The sequence below is a fragment of the Rhinopithecus roxellana genome, chromosome 7, assembly GCF_007565055.1.
Source record: "Rhinopithecus roxellana isolate Shanxi Qingling chromosome 7, ASM756505v1, whole genome shotgun sequence".
In the NCBI taxonomy this organism is placed as follows: Eukaryota; Metazoa; Chordata; class Mammalia; order Primates; family Cercopithecidae; genus Rhinopithecus; species Rhinopithecus roxellana.
This window is the reverse complement of record NC_044555.1, coordinates 29,858,455-29,881,555: the sequence shown is the minus strand read 5'-3', so window position 1 is coordinate 29,881,555 and position 23,101 is coordinate 29,858,455. Positions and strand designations below refer to the sequence as shown.

The 23,101-nt window shown below is 36.4% G+C and overlaps 1 protein-coding gene across 10 annotated transcripts in view; it reads left to right on the top strand.

Annotated features, from left to right (window-relative positions):
- Positions 1–23,101, top strand: part of KDM6A (lysine demethylase 6A) — a 236,587-nt gene that overhangs the window by 181,330 nt on the left and 32,156 nt on the right. For 2 of the 10 annotated variants that reach the window (XM_010388408.2, XM_010388416.2), the window contains 11 exons: positions 478–576; positions 720–939; positions 1,496–1,630; positions 2,083–2,238; positions 2,796–2,891; positions 4,148–4,249; positions 4,917–5,312; positions 11,609–12,387; positions 19,831–19,960; positions 21,523–21,628; positions 22,250–22,455. In XM_010388408.2, coding sequence (XP_010386710.2) covers positions 478–576; positions 720–939; positions 1,496–1,630; positions 2,083–2,238; positions 2,796–2,891; positions 4,148–4,249; positions 4,917–5,312; positions 11,609–12,387; positions 19,831–19,960; positions 21,523–21,628; positions 22,250–22,455 — 2,425 coding nt within the window. The remainder of the gene's footprint in view (positions 1–477; positions 577–719; positions 940–1,495; positions 1,631–2,082; positions 2,239–2,795; positions 2,892–4,147; positions 4,250–4,916; positions 5,313–11,608; positions 12,388–19,830; positions 19,961–21,522; positions 21,629–22,249; positions 22,456–23,101) is intronic. The other 8 variants (XM_010388418.2, XM_010388414.2, XM_010388410.2 and 5 more) reach the window with 7 other exon arrangements.

Sequence of the window (23,101 nt, the reverse complement as noted above, 5' to 3'; positions counted from 1 at the left end):
AATTCAAGAATTATTGCCCTCAGTGTTGTTACTTGGGAAAGGAAAATTGAAATCTGATACAGCAAATCTTACCAACGTATAGTGTTTTTGTTTTTAACTCTGTATTTTGACGGTATAGGGAACTAGAGGTCAGCTATATAAGAAGAGTGGCTTGTGTGTGTGTGTGTGTGCACGCATGCATGCAGCCCTCAGTATTATAATATTGAAGTGATATGTCCCCTAATCATTGTAATAGAGTTCATTAATGCAGCATGCTTTTTAGCACCTATAAGACAGACTATAATATGGTTGGTTGGAGGGCTAATTATAATATTCATTATAGTTACCAAGTATATACACACACATACACATAAATATATTAGCTTATTAGGGTTTTTAAAAAATTTGCTGTGATATATAGTCCATCCTTTCAGCCGATTAATTTGTTTCAGTATTAATGGAATTCTTTTGATTTTTTTCCCCCCCCTCCCTTCTCAGGTGCTATTCAAGTATTGGGAAAGTTCAGGATGCCTTTATATCTTACAGGCAGTCTATTGATAAATCAGAAGCAAGTGCAGATACATGGTGTTCAATAGGGTAAGACTTTGTATAAAAATAGTAGTAATTTAATTGATATACAAAGATGGTTACATCACATATATTATACTTCATAGTTTAAATCATTATAAAATCAAGCAGTTTTCTGAGTTGACTTATTTTTTCTTAATTTCTCTTTCCAGTGTGCTGTATCAGCAGCAAAATCAGCCCATGGATGCTTTACAGGCCTATATTTGTGCTGTACAATTGGACCATGGCCATGCTGCAGCCTGGATGGACCTAGGCACTCTGTATGAATCCTGCAACCAGCCTCAGGATGCCATTAAATGCTACTTAAATGCAACTAGAAGCAAAAGTTGTAGTAATACCTCTGCACTTGCAGCACGAATTAAGTATTTACAGGTAAAATTTTTAAATAGCACTTTTTTAAAGCCACATATTTCCCCAGAACACTCAGGCAGAAGGAGGGTGGCTGGAAAGTTTGTCTAGTTGTGTTTTGATGTCTATAATCTGTTTCCATATTTTGTAAACATACCATAGCTTGTAATATTATTTTACTTTTCATTTTAAGTAAGATATGCAGTATTTTAAAAGATGCTCTTTTGCACATTTACTCTGTTGATGCATATTAATTTACATAATTTTTTTCTATGTACTGTCTACATTTTTAAGTTGTCATAGCATTTTAGAGAAAACACAAACAGTCTTTCACTCTTGCTTGGAGTTTCTTGAGAAGATAGCTATGAGAACTCTGAAAACAGAGCTCAAGCTTTGTTTTGATTCTCACAAAGGTTTATATTCCGGTTACCCTCTTTATATTTAGTGTCTTCTAAAGCCCCAAATTTAGAATCTATTTTCTTTTAAAACCAATTAGCTATAGCATTTAGGAAGATTTAGTGGACTTGCTCTTACTCAAGTAGGCTTGTGTTAAATTTGCTTTTTACATAATTTTTCCTAGGCTCAGTTGTGTAACCTTCCACAAGGTAGTCTACAGAATAAAACTAAATTACTTCCTAGTATTGAGGAGGCGTGGAGCCTACCAATTCCCGCAGAGCTTACCTCCAGGCAGGGTGCCATGAACACAGCACAGCAGGTGAGAAGTTGGGTTATGTTCTGCAGGTGCCCAGCTTTAAGGGTTCTTTTCAATTCTCTAGTGGTCAAGCTTAATTTACTAAGCACAGGAGGCTTTTAGTAATGAAAAGCCTTTTGATTTAATTGCAAAGGGAATCTAGATCAAAATAAAATTCCCTCTAATATGGGAAGAGATTTTGGGGTACCAACTTAGAACCTTTGTGCATTTTCATGATTTTGAAGGAGATTTCTTAAAACAATGCTACAGTGGTTTATTTAATTTTTAAGGCAAGTTTTTGAAAGGAAGGTACACATTATTCCATTGATGAATCATTTAATTTTGATTTTCAATCATTGCAATCAGCGATGTCCACATAGCTTTGAAAAGTATGCAGCTTGTAAAGTTTTATAATTTGAAGGAATGAATTAAGAATATATAGAACCCTATTTTTGTCTTCCTTCTGTGATTCTTAGGCATGTAAACCTCATCATCCAAATACTGAACCTGTATTAGGCCTCAGTCAAACACCAATTTCACAGCAATCCTTGCCACTACACATGATTCCTTCTAGCCAAGTAGATGACCTGTCCAGTCCTGCCAAGCGGAAAAGAACATCTAGTCCAACAAAGGTATATGTTTTAGAGAAATAGAAAATCCCAGTCAAAAAAGAAGCTTCAGCTGCCCTGAAATTGTGCAGTTTGAACATTTCCTGTCCTTTATTTTAAATTTGTGGACATCAAAGAGTGAAAGGTTTGAGTTTTTCCATCCCAAACCCTTAGTATCATATTAAATATAGAAAGTAGGGATAAATTTGCATTCATCAAATCATTTTATTCATCTCCCTGCCGTTAAGATCTCAGCACACTTTTCATCATCACTTTTTACTGACATTGAAATAAATTTAATGTTGAATCTAGTGGACAGTGTGGTATTTAGGCTAGCTGTTTGGGCCATAGTTTGAGGGTGGGCCTTTTTGGGTGGCTTATTAAATAGTCAGTAATTTTTAAATGTATGATTTCTAAGTGTAATATGCATGTAAAATTATTTTTTAAAGAATTTAATGTTATAACATCTTTTTAACATGTAAATATTCCAATTCATAGTCATTTGGCCTCCTCTAACCATTATTATTAACTGTGGATTTAACCAAATATTCTTTAATTTTTTTTAAATCGATTTTCCTCAGAATACTTCTGACAATTGGAGTGGTGGACATGCTGTGTCACATCCTCCAGTACAGCAACAAGCTCATTCATGGTGTTTGACACCACAGAAATTACAGGTATGTAAGATGATTTTGACAAATTGTTTTTTCTATTAAAAAGGAGTTGAGGTAGCAAGCTTTAAGTTCTTAAAGTATTATTTTTATTTTTATTTTTTATTTTTTTTGAGATAGAGTCTTGCTCTGTTACCCAGACTGGAGTACAGTGGCACGATCTCAGCTCACTGCAACCTCCGCGTCCTGTGTTAAAGTCATTCTCGTGCCTCAGCCTCCAGAGTAGCTGGGATTGCAGGCACGCGACATCACACCCAGCTAATTTTTGTATTTTTGGTAGAGACTGGGTTTCGCCATGTTGGCCAAACTGGTCTTAAACTCCTGACCTCAAGTGATCCACCTACCTCAGCCTCCCAAAGTGCTGGGATTACAGATGTGAGCTACTGTACCCAGCCCTAAGTATTAATTCTTATAAGTTAAATGGCAGTACATTCAATTAATATGCACAAATGTAAAATGAACCTGAATTTACCAGAATAATGGAGATCATTCATTCTTGTTTTTAATTTCTTTTTTTTTTTTTTTTTTTAAAAAAAACAGGACATGGTTTACACTGCATAAAATATAAATATAGGGTATATAGGGTAAAGTTTTCTTCTAACTCTGGCCCCTACCCACTCAAAATGTAGCTGGTATTACTAATTTCTTATCTGTCATTCCAGAGGTATGTTATTTATGTACAAGCAAATATACATCCCCCTCTTTCTCACATGTATTATTATTTGTCTTCTTTTTTACACAAACGATAGGATTCTTATTTGCTGTTAACAATGTATTTTACAGACTTTTCCATGTAAATATGTGAAGAGCTTCCTTGTTCTTTTATGGTTACATCATATTTCTTTATATAGATGTAACACCTTTATTTAAGCAGATCACTAATTTTGGACATTCAGATTGTCTTCAGACTTTGCTTATTCCAGACAGCGCTGCTTTTAGCATACTTGTCAATATATTTTTAAAGCTTCAAGAGCTTTCTGTGTGAATACCTAAGAATACTATATGGATGAGTAAAATTTCATGCCCCTCTAGTACAAAGAACTCATAGTAAATCTTGTTCAGATGAATGCTTAGTTCATTCTTACATTTCTCAAGCTTATTAAAGGACTTCATCTTGGAGTGTATGACTGTTGGTCAGAAGACAGTATGTTTGACCAGATAGTGGTTCTGAGTTTAGTCACTTCAGGGATAGGTTGCTTAGAATAGTATTCTTATTTCCTAAATATATCTTTGACTATATTCTCTTTTTGTTCTTCTTCTAGCACTTGGAACAGCTCCGCGCAAATAGAAATAATTTAAATCCAGCACAGAAACTGATGCTGGAACAGCTGGAAAGTCAGTTTGTCTTAATGCAACAACACCAAGTGTGTATAGCATATTTTTCCCTAAAATTTGTTAGCATTTTGAGCATTTTTATTGACTCTAATGTCATTTTAGAGCATGTTTATGTTCACTTTTACTTTCTACTAGTGTTTGACAGAATTTAGTAATCTCTGTATCTTAAAATACTGGTAACTGACAGAGATTTTTAGACAAGCAACTGTAAGTTTAATTTTGAACACAATACTTTGTATTGTATTTATTTACATGATATTTCACATGTATTCTAAGGATTTGTTTACATTATTTAGTACTGAGGCAAGGTTTTTAGGGCTTATTTAGTTTACAGGATCTGGCATGGATGTAACAGAATGAAATTTTGAGATGTCCCCACTTTTGTGATTGAGAGAAGGACCTATAAGTTCTGGGTCGTTTTCTATAATTTTCAGCTGCTTCCTTTTGTCATTACTAATGGGATTTTTTATTTTTTATTTTTTTGAAACAGATTTCTGCTTTTTCAAGGAAGTTTATTTTAAAATGAACAAATATAATTTCTTGTTTTTAAAGTATGTGTTTCTCAACTTAGAGAAATTAAGCATTTGGGTAAAATCACACGTTCCCTAATTATACATCTTCATATTCTGTCCCCTATAGATTCTCTCCCCTATGGATTACACAACCAGCATTTACTTTTCCTTTGTTTTTTGACAGATGAGACCAACAGGAGTTGCACAGGTACGATCTACTGGAATTCCTAACGGGCCAACAGCTGACTCATCACTGCCTACAAACTCAGTCTCTGGCCAGCAGCCACAGCTTGCTCTGACCAGAGTGCCTAGCGTCTCTCAGCCTGGAGTTCGTCCTGCCTGCCCTGGGCAGCCTTTAGCCAATGGACCCTTTTCTGCAGGCCATGTTCCCTGTAGCACATCAAGAACGCTGGGAAGTACAGACACTATTTTGATAGGCAATAATCATATAACAGGAAGTGGAAGTAATGGAAACGTGCCTTACCTGCAGCGAAACGCACTCACTCTACCTCATAACCGCACAAACCTGACCAGCAGCGCAGAGGAGCCGTGGAAAAACCAACTATCTAACTCCACTCAGGTAATAGGAGAACTAGCTTCCTTGTTGGCTTTTCACATAATTGTTTTTACTGGGGTTTGAGAGAAGAAGAAAGAAGTGTTTGGGGAACTGGTTTTTTTTTTTTTTTTGAGACGGAGGCTTGCTCTATCGCCCAGGCTGGAGTGCAGTGGCCGGATCTCAGCTCACTGCAAGCTCCGCCTCCCGGGTTTACGCCATTCTCCTGCCTCAGCCTCCCAAGTAGCTGGGACTACAGGCGCCCGCCACCTCGCCCGGCTAGTTTTTTGTATTTTTCAATAGAGACCGGGTTTCACGGTGTTAGCCAGGATGGTCTCGATCTCCTGACCTCGTGATCCACCCGTCTCAGCCTCCCAAAGTGCTGGGATTACAGGCTTCAGCCACCGCGCCCGGCCTGGGGAACTGGTTTTAGAAGAATTTCGTGGCACTACGGTGTTATTACTACATTGTGATTCATTATGTACATACATGAGTATATCTTCGTTCCCTTTGTACCGTCTCTACTGACATAGATATCCTAGCAAATTTACAAAGGAAGAAAATAGATCATATAAATCACCCAAAATGCACCATTAATTTACAGTGGCATCATAAGCACAGTTATGTAATATTACTTAGTTCATTTCTGCATAAATTGCCTACTTAAGATCAGGCACTACACTAGGTGTTAGGTATTTGCTTTAGTGGGAGAAAAAGACCAGTGAAGAAGTATTTACCATAATGACTGTGAAGTTTGACTTTGGTGGGAAAGTTCTATCAGAGTACCTAGGAGAGCGTATAACCAAGATGTTAGAGTCTTCCAGAAACTAGAGTTTAGGGGAGGAGAGGGCTGGTCAAGTGTGCCTAGAAGATAGGTTATGAAGAGGGGAGGGTGAAATAAGAGGCTGAAGGAGAGGCCAAATTTATCTTGAAGGCAAAGTTGATCCACTAAAGTTTTTGAAACAGAATAATGAATTGCATGAACATTATTTTTGTCAAGGAAATGGATCATACTTTATTCAACATTAGCACATTCGTTAGACATTTAATTTCTAAGGTTTTACTTCTGAATGTTTATGTGCATAGTATTTCCCATATTTTGGATTGTTTCCATGATATGGGTACTTGCTGAGGTGAAACTGAAGGGCAAAAGAGTAAGCTTTAAGAAAATGCTCTCAATACATACAGCCAAATTGCTTGTACTTTTATTAATCTATGAGAAATATTTGACTTAAAAAGGGAAATATTTGGCTGATTGTTGGTTAGTCTTATATTATTGATAAAACTGAAATAAGTTCTCTAAGATTTTTAAGTTTATTCTTGAAGTAATATCCTTGGTGGGACCCTGATCTAAAGTGATTAGTACTTTATTCATTCTTAGAGAAATACTGAGTACGTACTAGGTTCATGTCATACTCAAGGCTCTGGGAATACATCAGTAAAGAAAATATACTGAGATGTCTTACTTGGTGTAGGTAAATCGACAATAAACAAATAAGCAATACATATATAATGTTAGATGATGGTTGTGATTAGTGCTATGGAAAAAAGCACTAATAGAAAGGGAACAGCAGAATACTAGAGATTGCTGGTAGGAGAGTTGCAGTTAGAAGGACAGGGAAGGCTTCTCTGAAAGATAACAAACATTTGGATGAGAGTTACAGGAGTGAGCCTTGAAGCTATTTGTGATAAGATTGTTCCAGGTTTAGGGAGCAGCATGGATCAATGGACCGTAAGATAGGATTGTGCTGTACACATTTGAAGAGAATCAAGGTGGCAAGCATGGCAAAACAGGACAGGCAAGGGGTGAGAAGAGAGAGAAATGTGCTCCAGCTGGAAACAGGATGGCTAAATCATGATCAGCCTTGTAAGGATACTGGATTTTATTCTGAGTATCCAGGAAACTGTGGGGGGATTTTGAGCAGAGGAGTGATGTAATCTAACTTTGTTTTTGATTAGGTCCTCTTTGGTACTCTATGGATAGGCTGAAAGAGGCAAAAATAGAAATGGTGTGACCAATTTAGAGATTATAGCTGTAATCCAGGTTAAAAGTTGATGATGGCTCCCAGAGTGGTAGTAGTAGATTGTGGTCAGCTTCTGGGTATATTTGGAAGGTACAGCAACAGGATTAGCTGATACAGAGTGATGTGTGAGAAAGGAGTCCCAGCTGGCCTGACCAACTAGAAGGAGGGATGAAACTGGATGGTATCACCAATCAGTGAGAACAGATTGAGAAAAGAACTCAAGATTGAGCCTTAGGGCATTCCAGTGTGTTAGGCTAGGAAATTGAAGAACTAGCATAGAAGAATAGAAGAGATTGACCTGTGATGTAGTAGGAGATCAAAGACAATGCGAGTGATACCCTGGAAGCCAAATGAAGAAAGTCTTTCAAGGAGGAGGACATGATCAAATAATGCTCATAGGTCATATAAAGTGAGGACTGAAAATTGACCATCTGAGATATTTGCTGACATTATTGAAGTAAGGAAACTACAGGTTACAGGCAAAATTTACCCCACAACCTGTGTTTTTTATAACCTGTGAGCTAAGAATGATTTTTATATTTTTGAAGGGTTGTAAAAAAAAGGATAATATATGATACTGGATGACCCACAAAGCCTAAAATGTTTGCTATCTGATCCTTTACAGAAAAGATATGCTGACCTTTGGATAAGGGCAATTTCAGTGGATTGTTGGGGTGCAGAAGCCTAATTGTAGTTCGCTTCAAGATAATATAAAATCGGCGGAGAAAAACTGAAGTATAGACAGTTCCAGCACACATGCTTATAGTTGTTTGGGCTACACACTGCACAGTGCCAAGGCTTCCATTTCCATATACTGTGACATAAAAGGGAAGAATAACAACCGGGTATAGCTGACAGGGAAAGTGGGATTAGGAGTTGTTGTCTTGTTACTGTTTTAAATTTAAAATGAGAGAATAACAGTAAAAGTCAATGGGAAAGATTCAGTAGAGAGGGAGAAAATGGCAAAGGAGAAAGGGGAATTGTTAGAATAGGTGAAAGGATGGGATTTTGGGAGTTCATTGTCTTTAAACATTAAACAGTTGTTAAAAGGATAACATGAGATTTTTGTTAAAATGCCTATCATAGTTCTAAGGTGTAACTGGCAGTTAATAAATGAAAGCCTTTGTTAGGATTGTAAAGTATAGTTCTATTTTCTTTTCTCTCACATCTACTTCTTTGGCTCACTTAGTTGCTGAAGTTTTCAATAAATACTCTTTTAACCCTATTTTGGAAATGTGATATTCTTTAAAAACGTAATTTGTAATTCTAATAAAAAGAAACTCCTCAGTTGGCAGGCCACGAGCCCTCTGTAAGTTACCATAAAGTAGCAGGGAGCCCCAGCCTTTGCTTCACACGCCCTTCAAAGCCATTATCTGTAGGAACTTTACAATTTAAGTAATGAGGTTGAGAAAGTTGTCTAGAAAATGGTGTTGAACTGATTCCAGGTCAAAAGTTTCCCAAATGAAGTTTCTGCATATCACTGTAGCTGGGGAGCCTCTGTCTCTGCTATTGATATATGGAATTGATATCATAGACTCTGAATGAAGAGGCCTTTTTGATAACTGTCTTATACAAACCTATTTGAATAATTTTTTGAAATTGTAATGAAAACTAGACAATTGATAGACCTATATGGTATATCTACCTTTTAGCTTTTGATAAGGGAGGAATTTACATTACAGTTTGGAATGGGTTTATTCAGATTGCTTTTGGTAACAAGGGTATAATTTAAGATATGAAAGTAAAATTATATTAATTGTAGGTGATTATTCAGCAAGTACTCTAAAGAATTTGTAGCTTAAAATACCTTGATTTGCAGATAGAGAAGATGTAATAAAATAGTTACTTTGTCACATGTCTGCATATTGTAATCAGTGTATTTGTTAAATAATTAGCCTCTGAATTAAATATTTTACATTTGATGAAATTTTAACTCACCTACCCAGACTTTGTTGGATAATATTTTAAATATTGATATGATTATAATGTGCAGTATTTTTACTTTATGAGAAATTGTCATGTAACTTACAAATTTCAACCTTCCTTTATTATGATTGAACTTTGTTACTTATTAAATCATTTACAACTAATTGCACCCCTTTACACACTCATTGGTGTGTATCAACTTTTTTTTCTTTTTTGAGTTGGAGCCTGGCTCTGTCGCCCAGTCTGGAGTGCAGTGGTGCGATCTTGGCTCACTGCAACCTCTGCCTCCTAGGTTCAAGTGATTCTCCTGCCTCAGCCTCCTGAGTAGCTGGGATTGCAGGAGCCCACCACCATGCCCGGCTGATTTTTGTACTTTGGTAGAGACACAGCTTCACCATTTTGACCAGGCTGGTCTTGAACTCCTGACTTCAGGTGATCTGCCCGCCTTGGCCTCCCAGTGTGCTGGGATTACAGGTGTGAGCCACTGCACCCGGCCAGTGTGTGTTAACTTTTAATATATCTAGTTTTTTTAGGTAGATAAGCCTGTTGAGTAAAAGCATTAGTTTACAATTTTCAGCTTCAGAAACTGATTTTGGGAGCATGCTAGCTGATTTTAACTATATGATTAAATGCACCTTTTAGTATATAAATATCTTGTCATCAGCTATAGTTTTATTCCTTTATAGCTTATTACTGACAAAATTCTCTAACCTTGTTGCTGAAGTAATCTCAACTCCAAATGTAAACTCTTGTTTTATGATTCCAATGTTACTTTAATCAGTGTTGCTGAAAAATTGGCTGTCTTATTTAATCATTTTGTCAGTAAAATGAAATGAAAATATTCTTCTTAAAGAGGTTTCTCTGTGACACCAGAGGCAAATTTCAGGTAAAAATTATACATCTTAGTTCCAGTTATCATATTTTCTTTTTTTTTTTGAGACAGAGTCTCGCTCTGTCGCCCAGGCTGGAGTGTAGTGGCTGGATCTCAGCTCACTGCAAGCTCCGCCTCCCAGGTTTACGCCATTCTCCTGCCTCAGCCTCCCGAGTAGCTGGGACTACAGGCGCCCGCCACCTCGCCCGGCTAGTTTTTTGTATTTTTTAGTAGAGACGGGGTTTCACCCTGTTAGCCAGGATGGTCTCGATCTCCTGACCTCGTGATCCGCCCGTCTCGGCCTCCCAAAGTGCTGGGATTACAGGCTTGAGCCACAGCGCCTGGCCCAATTATCATATTTTCATTCTATTAAATGCCCTAAGTGATCTTCCTCTAGTCTTAAAACTTCTGTTAACTGTTACTATACTGCCCCCTCAGATTGCTTTAACAGTAGCAGTGTATTTTTCTAAGTTTTCAAATTAATGAAAATGAAAATTAATGATAAAAATGAAGTTTATCTCAAAGTCATTAGTGGAGACTTAAAATATCTTTTTCCCCCCTTTTTTAAAAAGAAAAAAAGAATGACAAGGTCCTGCTGTGTCACCCAGGCTGGAGTGCAGTGGTACCATCTTAGCTCACTGCTGGCTCAAACTCCTGGGCTCAAGAGATCCTCCCACCTTGGCCTCATGTGTAGCTGGACTACAGGCACACTTGTCAACATACCTAGTTTGTCTGCCTGCTTTCCTTCCCCTCTCTCTCTCCTCTCTCCTCTTTTTCTTTTTCTTTTTCTTTTTCTTTTTCTTTTTCTTTTGTGGAGACGGAGACTCATTGTGTTGCCCAGCCTGGTCTTGAACTCCTGGCCTCAAGCCATCCTCCTGCCTCGGCCTTCCAAAGTGCTGGGATTACAGACATAAGCCACTGCACCAAGCCTATCTAGTCTTCTAAATATGTGTGAATGGATAGATGGGGAAACTTTAGGTGTTTTTTGAAATATTTTCATAGATTCAATAGTTCTCCCTTAATTTTGAGGATAGCTACTTTAACAGTAGGATTTGAATTACAGAAGATTATTTTTTTAATGATAATTTTAAAGGCTTCATGAACTCACTTTCTATATTAATCTTTTAACAGATCACAGACCAGTGAGAATTAGTTTATGTTGATCCATGGTCATGGCTTTTTGTTATTAATAATGATATATGTCTATCCATGTCTGATTTAGATGAAAATATGTATATTGGAACTTAAAATTTGTAATGCTTCATCTGAAGTAGTTTATTCTACACTAATAATGGAGTCATTTTAGATAGGAAGGAAAATTTCTCTAAAGATGTTAAATACTGACTAAGTTACAGATACTTTTTGGTAACTTTAGGACTTGGGTCAAATTATCTTATATAGTTAGATATTTATTTTTAGTGGCTTTTCTCTTTAATGTTTTAAATTCTGTACATTCTCAGTTTGCTTAATATTAGATTTAAACTATTTTTCTTTCTTTTTAGGGGCTTCACAAAGGTCAGAGTTCACATTCGGCAGGTCCTAATGGTGAACGACCTCTCTCTTCCACTGGGCCTTCCCAGCATCTCCAGGCAACTGGCTCTGGTATTCAGAATCAGAATGGACATCCCACCCTGCCTAGCAATTCAGTAACACAGGGGGCTGCTCTCAATCACCTCTCCTCTCACACTGCTACCTCAGGTGGACAACAAGGCATTACCTTAACCAAAGAGAGCAAGCCTTCAGGAAACATATTGACAGTGCCTGAAACAAGCAGGCACGCTGGAGAGACACCTAACAGCACTGCCAGTGTTGAGGGACTTCCTAATCATGTCCATCAGATGACGGCAGATGCTGTTTGCAGTCCTAGCCATGGAGATTCTAAGTCACCAGGTTTACTAAGTTCAGACAATCCTCAGCTCTCTGCCTTGTTGATGGGAAAAGCCAATAACAATGTGGGTACTGGAACCTGTGACAAAGTCAATAACATCCACCCAGCTGTTCATACAAAGACTGATAACTCTGTTGCCTCTTCACCATCTTCAGCCATTTCCACAGCAACACCTTCTCCAAAATCCACTGAGCAGACAACCACAAATAGTGTTACCAGCCTTAACAGCCCTCACAGTGGGCTACACACAATTAATGGAGAAGGGATGGAAGAATCTCAGAGCCCCATGAAAACAGATCTGCTTCTGGTTAACCACAAACCTAGTCCACAGATCATACCATCAATGTCTGTGTCCATATACCCCAGCTCAGCAGAAGTTCTGAAGGCATGCAGGTTAGTGTGGGAAAGTTCATCAAAGTGGAAATGTTTGACTACTAGCATGATCAGAATGCTGAAATTTGGATCTTTTAAGATATAGGAAGTAAGCAAAAGATGGGGTAGTCATTCATCTGAAATAAGAGTTCGACAGAAGCTTTGTTATGCTTAGATGTTGTGGTCAAATCAGATGGGAGAAGTATTCCTGTAAATTGCTTATTTTGAGTGGGTGTGTCTGGTTGTGCTATTACTGCCCTCTACCGGTTACTAGGGTTGTCAGCTTCAGGGTGATTGACTTCACTTTGGGGATTTAAACAAGAGAATGGGTTAAATCTTATTTGGCCAAATACAGCAAGGCTGGAAAATCCTGTTTTTTTTTTTTTTTTTTTTGATCAGAGCCTATTAAATGTTAGGCTAGGAATGGACCCCGTCAATTATCAAGGCTAGTCTTTGCTTACAATTGAGAAAACTGGACTGTTTTATTTGAACCTAGAAGAGGTTATAAAACAGGCAGAAGAGGAAGAAAGAGGTCAAGGGCAATGGGCAATGGAGAGACACGACAGACCGTCAGCCATTCTGGAAGGAGCCAGACATATTCTGCTAGTCTAGGGAGGGCAGGGCCTCAGAAATTTACGAAGAAATGAACCTCTTCTGTCCCACAAAAGAAGAATCAAAGGATCAGGCAGCACCATCTTTCTCTGATATTTGGAGGACATATAGATTCTTACTGGCTTTTTCATTGTATATGGCACATACATAATTTTTCTCATTTACTTGTAATTGTTGTCCTCTATAAGTGACTAAATCTTGAATGAAACTTAGTTAACATACCTGGAACAAACAAGAAATAATTCTGTAATATTTTCTGATACATTAAATTTTAAATTTGAGCAGACATATGGTAGATTTTAAAAAGATCTTTTTTTGGTTCTGGATTGTCATGATATATAGAAAATAACCATTCTATAAATAGAAAATATAAACATTAGCTCTAGTTTGGCTGCATTGACCATTTAATATAGCTTTTACATTTTAAAGTTCAAAACAATTCTTATTTATAGCCATATAAACCTCTTCCTGCAGGTGCTAGTGCTTATATGTCTTATTTATTGTTATCTAAAAGTGTGATTATCTTTTCTGTTGTTCAGATTATTTTATTAGAAGGTATCCTGGGTCTACCGTTAAATGTTTGTCACTGACAAGTGATTGAGGTGAAATTAAATTTTATTATTTATATGTAAGTTTGCTGCTTGGGAGGGATATGGGGTAGGAGCAGTGGAGTATGGGGAAAAAATTTCAATTAATTAATTTAAATTTATCACTTTAATTGTGACACTAGAACTTTACTGTGAATTACACTATAGTTATTTTTCTTTAAAGAGTTCGAGCATTTAAAATACCTTTTGGTCTGTGTTTTCTTTTCTTCCCTTTTTTTTTTTTTTTTTTTTAAGACAGGGTTTTGCTCTTGTTGCCCAGGCTGGAGTGCAGTGGCGCGATTTCGACTTACCGCACCCTCTGCCTTCCAGGTTCAAGCGATTCTCCGGCCTTAACCTCCTGAGTAACTGGGTCGGATTATAGGCATGCACCATGACACCTGGCTAATTTTGTATTTTTTAGTAGAGACGGGGTTTCTTCATGTTGGTCAGGCTGGTCTCGAACTCCTGACCTCAGGTGACCACCTGCCTCTGCCTCCCAGAGTTGCTGGGATTACAGGTGTGAGCCACCACGCCCAGCTGGTCTGTGTTTTATTTTCCATTAGTTTCTATTTCTGTTAGTTTCTATTTCATTATTTCCTGTCAAATTTTAACTATTTAGCTGTTATTCTGACATAGACTAGAGCAGAAATTACATCCTTTTTTATATATATATTTTTTCTTTATTGGGTCCACATTATTGGCAGCATTTTCCTTAGTGACCTACAACATGGTGATTACTGTAATTAATCTTAACTGTGTTACACGATTTTTTAATGTCAGTAACTTAAAAGTGCATTGGATGATCTCTAAATGAAATTATTCTAAAGCATGTAGTGAGGTTCTTGAGTTCCTAAAATTTGTTCCTTTAGAAATTTTTATATTATGTTTTTATATTAGTGTTTTTTAGAAGTTACACTATCATTCACTTCAACTCTGGGCCTACACAAAATAGGGAGTGTTCAGATTAAATGCTACACTTGGCTCTCCTTAGACACAGTGCCTTGATTCACTGCCAGTTTGACTGTCTTCTACCTGCTCCTCACTCATCTGCTGGGGCCTCTGTCCTGTTTCCTAGGTACTGCTGCTCTCACTGCTGGAGCAGGGCCTTTCTCTCTCATCCACTCTCTGTAGACTCAGGACAGTTGCTAGAAAATGGGGAAGATTTGGAGGTTCAAAACTAACATCATGAACTGTATGGGACCTAAGGAGGAATATTGTCAGAAAGAGTTCCACGGAGCTATGTTCTGTTCCCCAAGTTACAAACTGTGTATAGTAGCAGTTTTCATAAGTTTTGTATTAATAAAGCTTTATGCTATAGGTACTTAGTTGATTGTGTTTCTTTTTTTTTTTTTTCTCACTCTGTCACCCAGGCTGGAGTGCAGTGGTACAATCTCGGCTCACTGCAAGCTCCTCCTCCCGGTTTCATGCCATTCTCCTCCCTCAGCCTCCCAAGTAGCTGGGACTACAGGCGTGTGCCACCACACCCAGCTAATTTTTTTGAATATTTTTAGTAGAGACGGGGTTTCACCGTGTTAGCCGTGGTCTTCATCTCCTGACCTCGTGATCCACCTGCCTCAAAGTGCAGGGATTACAGGCGTGAGCCACTGCACCCAGCCGATTGTGTTTCTTAATGTATTAAAGATTATAATCTTCCATCTCATTTTCCAGGCATATACGAACATTTATTTCAGGGTATTTAAGTACTTTTTTAAGTTTTATTTTCAGCTTTTAACTTGAAAAGGCAATTTTGCCTTATTATGGAGACTTAATTTTATATATATATAATCTTATAAACAGCTAGATTCATCAAAACACTGTAGATCCCTGAGGTTACTGGGTTATTCCGGTAAATCCAGGACTCAATTACTGAAGAGACAAAAAAGTGCTCTGATAAGTTGGAGATAAAAATCTTTTGAGGCATAGAGAAAAAGGTAAGATGGCAAATGATAGGTGTCATGTTGTTTGCCATTTCTGTGTTCTCTTGATGGTGGCCTGTGCTGGGCAGGAGTCCAGAACTCAAGGGGAAAATAACACAGGTACAAGAGACTTGACGTCTCTGGTCTAGGAGCTTCCTAACAAAGGATAACTAAAGTGTAGATGGGTTTATCACAGAGCACATTTTCACCATTTCTCTACCTACCAAATGATATGAGTAAATTTGGTAAGTTTAAGCCAATATTTTAAATAATTGGGCAACAATTAATATCCCCCTACTCTGACTTTTCTCAGAGAGATTTTAAAAACTGAGAGAAAAGGATTTAAGATGGGATAATCTCTAAATCCATTGCAAAACCTGCTTATTATTATTAGTATTATTTTTTATTATTATTATTATACTTTAAGTTCTAGGGTACATGTGCACAGCGTGCAGGCTCATTACATAGGTATACATGTGCCATGTTGGTTTGCTGCACCCATCAACCTGTCATTTGCATTAGGTATTTCTCCCAATGCTTTCCCTCCCCCCGCCCCCCACCCCACAACAGGCTCCAATGTGTGGTGTTCCCCACCCTGTGTCCAAGTGTTCTCATTGTTCAGTTCCCACCTATGAGTGAGAACATGCAGTATTTGGTTTTCTGTACTTGTGATAGTTTGCTCAGAATGATGGTTTCCAGCTTCATCCACGTCCTTGCAAAGGATATGAACTTATCCTTTTTTATGGGTGCATAGTATTCCATGGTGTATATGTGCCACATTTTCTTAATCCAGTCTATCATTGATGGACATTTGGGTTGGTTCCAAGTCTTGCTATTGTGAATAGTGCTGCAATAAGCATACGTGTGCGTGTGTCTTTATAATAGCATGATTTATAATCCTTTGGGTATATACCCAGTAATGGGATCACTGTGTCAAATGGTACTTCTAGCTCTAGATCCTGGAGGAATTGCCACACTGTCTTCCACAATGGTTGAGCTAGTTTATACTTCCACCAACAGTGTAGAAGTGTTCCTATTCCTCCACATCCTCTCTAGCATCTGTTGTTTCCTGACTTTTTAATGATCGCCATTCTAACCGGTGTGAGATGGTATCTCATTGTGGTTTTGATTTGCATTTCTCTGATGACCTGTGATGATGAGCATTTTTTCATGTGTCTGTTGGCTGCATAAATGTCTTCTTTTGAGAAGTGTCTGTTCATATCCTTTGCCCACTTTTTGATAGGGTTGTTTTTTTCTTGTAAATTTGTTTAAGTTCTTTGTAGATTCTGGATATTAGCCCTTTGTCAGAATGGGTAGATTGCAAAAATTTTCTCCCATTCTGTAAGTTGCCTGTTCACTCTGATGGTAGTTTCTTTTGCTGTGCAGAAGCTCTTTAGTTTAATTAGATCCCATTTGTCTATTTTGGCTTTTGTTGCCATTGCTTTTGGTGTTTCAGTCATGAAGTCCTTGCCCATGCCTATTTCCTGAATGGTATTGCCTAGGTTTTCTTCTAGGGTTTTTATGGTTTTAGGTCTAACATTTAAGTCTTTAATCCATCTTGAATTGATTTTTGTATAAGGTGTAAGGAAGGGATCCAGTTTCAGCTTTCTACATATGACTAGCCAGTTTTCCCAGCACCATTTATTAAATAGGGAATCCTTTCCCCATTTCTTGTTTTTGTCAGGTTTGTCAAAGATCAGATGGTTATAGATGTGTGGTATTATTTCTGAGGACTCTGTTCTGTTCCATTGGTCTATATCTCTGTTTTGGTACCAGTACCATGCTGTTTTGGTCCAAAATCTGCTTCTTTCTTCAACTCCTTTCACCACTTTGGATTTTTATATGGAATTTTTATTACTTGGCTTGAGGTGTTCTAAACAGTGTTGGACATTTACACATTCAGAAGATAAAGTCTATTCCTGTTATCCACAGCCCTGCCCTTTGCATTGGGATTAGTCAATATATTTTAAGTGGAAATAGCTTATATTTGCTATGCAGAGCACTATATATGTCATCAGTTCCTTCAGGGAAATTCCTTTGTGTTTGAAACTTGACCTTAATAGGCAGGTAGTCAGCGTTTCAAACACAATAAGAAACTTCTAGGTATGACTTGTATGCACTATTGGGTACCCCTTTATTTCCGTATATGTAGTTCGTTTTTAAAGTGCTGGTTATTTTTTAATCTGATTCTTGTTTAGTTTATCTTAATGTTGCAGTGGTCAGTAGTATACATTAAAAGGCAGTTATAATACTTTTTCTTCTTTTTCTTCTTGCATGTCTAAAATTGTAATTGCAACATTCAATTGATTGAATTATCAGCTTCCTGAAAGTTACTAGTCATGCCCCGCCTTTTTCTTTTCTATTTTAAAATATTGGCAACAACATTTTCCATTGTTTTACTTTCTCGTTTCTCTTTTTTAATTGTTACGGAACTATAGAAATGGTAGAGACAGAATTCTACTAATCTGTCAAACCTTGTTTTCTAGTCTCGTCTCTCAGTGTCCAGTATGTTGTAGAAGCTTACATTTTGGTGCCACATTTAATTAGTTTGAGATGCTCTTTTATAGCACAGTTTTAATACATGGTTCATATATTTCAGTTTCTTCAAAATACTAACCATTTACTATACAGTAGTATATCCATCTCCTTTCCTAAAAGACAGATTTTCTGTATTCTGAGTCATATTTGCTTATATTCGATAGAGTGGCAGATATACAATTCAGCATGAAAACTATTATTTATGTAGATATTGTAACTGTTTTATCTTGCATTGGTTTAATAATAATACTTGAATTGTTTCTTTCCCAGTCTCACCAAAAATTCTCTACATGTTAAAAGCAAAAATTTGATGGAGTTCATAAATTGGTAGCAATTTTATACCCAAATCTAAAGGCTTAAGTGTATATCTGTCTTTAAATGTACAAGGCACATGTGCTTTGTGGAGAGAGATTGAAAACTAGTTTTGGACAGAAAATTTATTCAACCTTTAACCTTAATTGTTAGCTGAACTTAAAATTTCAGTTTAATAATATTTTCATGTAATTTCATTTAAAAGTCAATTATTTTAAACGTAAATCATTCCTTTGAGGCCTGCCATGAACTTTTTTCTGTTTTTACTTGGAGTTGTAGTTGAAAAAATTAAGAAAGTAACACCTATGGTGCTATTTAGTATAACATCTTAAAAATCTATGGCAGTGAAAGTTTAAGGCCTAGTTTTCATTAGTACCAACCAAAACAGGCTAATTGGTAACACTTTGTTCAGTGTAGCAAGATAAGGAAAATAAATTCAACCTGTTTTATTCTGCAATTTGTGATGAAAGTAGCTAATTCCTTCTTAAGTAAAGTTTGTGATGAAAGTAGCTAATTCCTCCTTTTGACTTCCCAGAATAATTGAAAATTTCAAATTATTACCTGAAATTTAATATGTTAAGAGTACTTGATATTGTAATGCATTTATTGCTTTCGAATTTGTAATAATTCGGTGATGAAAGTTAGTTAACCTGGAGTGGTTTGAAAGCTCAAATTTATTTCTTGTTGATTTTCTAAGTTTGGTAGAAACGTTGGAAATGTCTTTCTTGCTTGCACTAAAAGAATTACTATTGTTAGGGAATTCTACCCTATCTTAAGAATTTATAATTTTAACAGAGTGATACCTTCATCAACCTAAATACCAGTAAGTAATAATTATATACAGTGTCAGAGAGTAGATAGCAATTATATCCCTTGTTTAAAAAGAAATACTGTAATTTGCTGTATAAGTTACTAGATTGGCATCTTGCTGAATTTTATTAGTCAAGGAGTTGCACAGGAAATTTTTTTCTGATTTGAGTAAAAGGAAAAAAATCTCAGGTTTGAGAGTTGTTACAAAGATATTCTGATTATAATTGCTAAGATGAGACATAGGAAAAGAGACATTCTGGTTTTTACTATTATCTAGAACTTTTTTGGTCACGTTAATATTTTAACATTGATGGAAAAGAATGTGATGGTAGAGAGGAAATTATAGCTCATGTTTGTTGTTTAGGTGAAGAAAATAAATTGGAAAATTACGAACAAAATAAGGAATGTCATCAATAATTTATATGTTGTGATATCTTATTTTCCTTCAGTGGAGGATATATAGGCATCAAGTCTTTGCTGAAATTAACAATCGTTCTTAGTGTTTTTCCTGATGGATCTATATCCCACATCTCATGGACTTGTGCAAATGCCTAGTAATTTAATTAGGACTTAATTCAGGATTCTTTTTTTTTTTTTTTTTCTGTTTTCCAAATAAACGTACAACTGATTTATTTATCCCTTCTTCTTCTTCTTCTTCTTCTTCTTCTTCTTCTTCTTCTTTTTTTAAGGAATCTAGGTAAAAATGGCTTATCTAACAGTAGCATTTTGTTGGATAAATGTCCACCTCCAAGACCACCATCTTCACCATACCCTCCCTTGCCAAAGGACAAGTTGAATCCACCTACACCTAGTATTTACGTGAGTCTGAATTGACTGACTGGAAATAAAACAGTGTTTGCAACTACCTGTCTTTCATAAAATCTTTCTTTAAATTTATATGGATGCCCTTTAGGAAACATTACAATTATTGGCAGAAGATTAAGTATTTTTTTTGGGGGGGGGAAGATATATTCAAAAAGATTTTGTAATAGCATTTTTAAAAGACCTTCTCAGCTATTAACTGTGATATTAGAATCATGAGAAATATTTTTTATTGCTCTAATTTTGAGCAGTATTAGGAAAAAGCTACCTAAGAGTGTAACGTTTTTTGGGTAAACTGGGTTTTAAATCTGCATTCTACTTAGTTATGTGGACCTTAAATTCATTCTGTTTTATACATCTGCCCCCCAAAAAAGATACTACCTTCAAAATAAGTGAGAATGTAAGTGTGATAGTAGATATATGTCACTAAAAAACTTAATAGGCTATTTAAAAGTAGATACTAGTTTTACTTTACAGAAATATAGGAATCTGATATACGAAGTTGTTAAGAGTTCAGTCAAAGCAATTCCTATTTCTGTTTCTTCCAAATAGATCTTCCTACCCTATTTCCTTTCATTTTCCTGCTTCTATCCCAAATCAAAATTTTTTGTAAGTATAAAGTTAGGGTAGTATGTGTATAGTGATCTTGCATCTGTAAAATGGTACTGGAGTTTGTTTTATAGATTTAACCCCTTTGCCCTCTAGAGGCCAAATATTATCATATTAATTCTTCCTCCAACCAGTCGTTGTTTATCCCTTACTATGTAAGGGAAGCACTGGGATAGACATGTAAAAAAAACTTGTAACGTGAGCTCTGAGGAGAAAAAAAAATGCAAAATTAAGTTTTTATCTTTCATGGGTCCTCTTCAGTCTGCTTTCTTTGATAATATTTGTTTAGGCACAATTTTTTCTTCTTCTTTTCCTCTCTTTTATTGTGATTTTTAAAAAACACATAGCATAAAATTTACCATCTTACCCATTTCTGAGTCTGCAGTTCAGTACTGTTAAGCATATTCACATTGTTGTCCAACCAATCTCCAGAACTTTCTCATCTTGACAAACTGGAACTACACACTGAACAACTCCCCATTTCTCCCTCCTCCAAGCCCCTGGCAACTACCATTCTACTTTCTGTTTCTATAAATCTGACTATTCTAGATACCTCATGTAAGTGGAACCATACAATATTTGTCTTTTTGTGACTGGCTTATTTCACTTAACATAATGTCCTCAAGGTTCATCCGTGTTGCAGCATGTATCAGGATTGTCTTTTCATTTTAAGACTGAATAATGTTTGAAACACTTTGATTTTGAAGTTTAATTTCAGTTTCATTTCTCCTACACAGTTTTGTCATGATAAAATGGACAGGAGAAATGTATGTGGTTACTATCTAATTAAAACTAGAATCAAAAGTCATAGTGATAACATACTGTCAAATAGAAATAGCACCCCATAAAATGCATTATTTAAATTGTGAAAAATAATATTAATTTGGAGCATAATATTTAAATAAAAGCTCTGTTTTCCTGAGATCTAACCACATATTTTAATTTTACAGTTGGAAAATAAACGTGATGCTTTCTTTCCTCCATTACATCAATTTTGTACAAATCCGAACAACCCTGTTACAGTAATACGTGGCCTTGCTGGAGCTCTTAAGTTAGGTAAGCCTTAAATAAAAAAAGGAAAAAGTTTGTCTATTTCTTTCGCTATCTTTTAACTTTTCAAGCACTGGCAGAAACTTTTTTTTTTTTTTTTTTTGTATTTTAATTTTTTTTAGTACTAAGAATGAGAGAGAGTATGTGTGTATATCACTTCTTTAATCCATGATGTGAATATATTGTTGGTGATACTGGTTACTGGCAATTCTGTGGTGGTTTTTAAATTTAGCTATTATTTGGGTCCATTTACATAATTGTGATTTAGGTTAATAGAAAAAAATTGATTATAAAATGTAGGTGAAATTTGATGCTACTAATAAATACTGTAGTCCCATAAGTATTTCCTGGCATCTGCAGAAATTAAATAAATAAATGAAATTTCAGTCCTTGCACACTTAATTCTTTCTCGGATGGGATAACATAGCAGTTATATTCAAGGCTTCAGCTAATGGTTCTGCAAACTTGGCACGTAGCTCAGGTTGTGCAGAGGCCCTAGTTTTTTATGGGAACTGGATACAGTACCATAAAATGCTTTACCTTCTTCCTTTAAAAAAAATACAAGCACTTAAAATATTATCCCAAATATAATTTTCATTTTTTAACTACATTTATGTATTCATGAAGACCTGGGACTTTTCTCTACTAAAACTTTGGTGGAAGCTAACAATGAACATATGGTAGAAGTGAGGACACAGTTGTTGCAGCCAGCAGATGAAAACTGGGATCCCACTGGAACAAAGAAAATCTGGCATTGTGAAAGTAATAGATCTCATACTACAATTGCTAAATATGCACAGTACCAGGCCTCCTCATTCCAGGAATCATTGAGAGTAAGTATTTGTATCCTAAAGATTATTTTAGGACTTTAAAGATGATTTTACTTTGGAGTTTTGAAAGGACACATTACTTTTATATGCATCTCATCATTTTATGTTACATAAAATACTTTGTAAGTGCTATCCAGTTTTCTTGTAGGTATGTATGTATGTATGTATGTATGTATTTTGAGACGGAGTCTCCCTCTGTCGCCCAGGCTAGAGTGCAGTGGCACGATCTTGGCTCACTGCAACCTCTACCTCCCAGATTCAAGCGATTCTCCTGCCTCAGACTCCCGAGTAGCTGGGATTATAGGCACGTGCCACCACGCCCAGCTAACTTTTTTGCATTTTCAGTAGAAACTGGGTTTCACCATGTTGGCCAGGCTGCTGTAGAACTCCTGACCTCAAGTGATTCGCCTACCTCCGCCTCTCCCAAACTGCTGGGATTACAGGCGTGAGCCACCATGCCCACCCTCAGTTTGCTTTTAGTAAAGTCTAAACAAACCCATGGGTTCATGAAGTAAATATCATCATGGGGAAATAGAATTACTATCTAGTGAAATATCTCCTTCATTTCTGGGATACTTTTTTTAGAGCAGGGTTTCTTAACTTCCGTAGTATTGACATTTTGGACTGGATAATTCTTTATTGTGGGGGG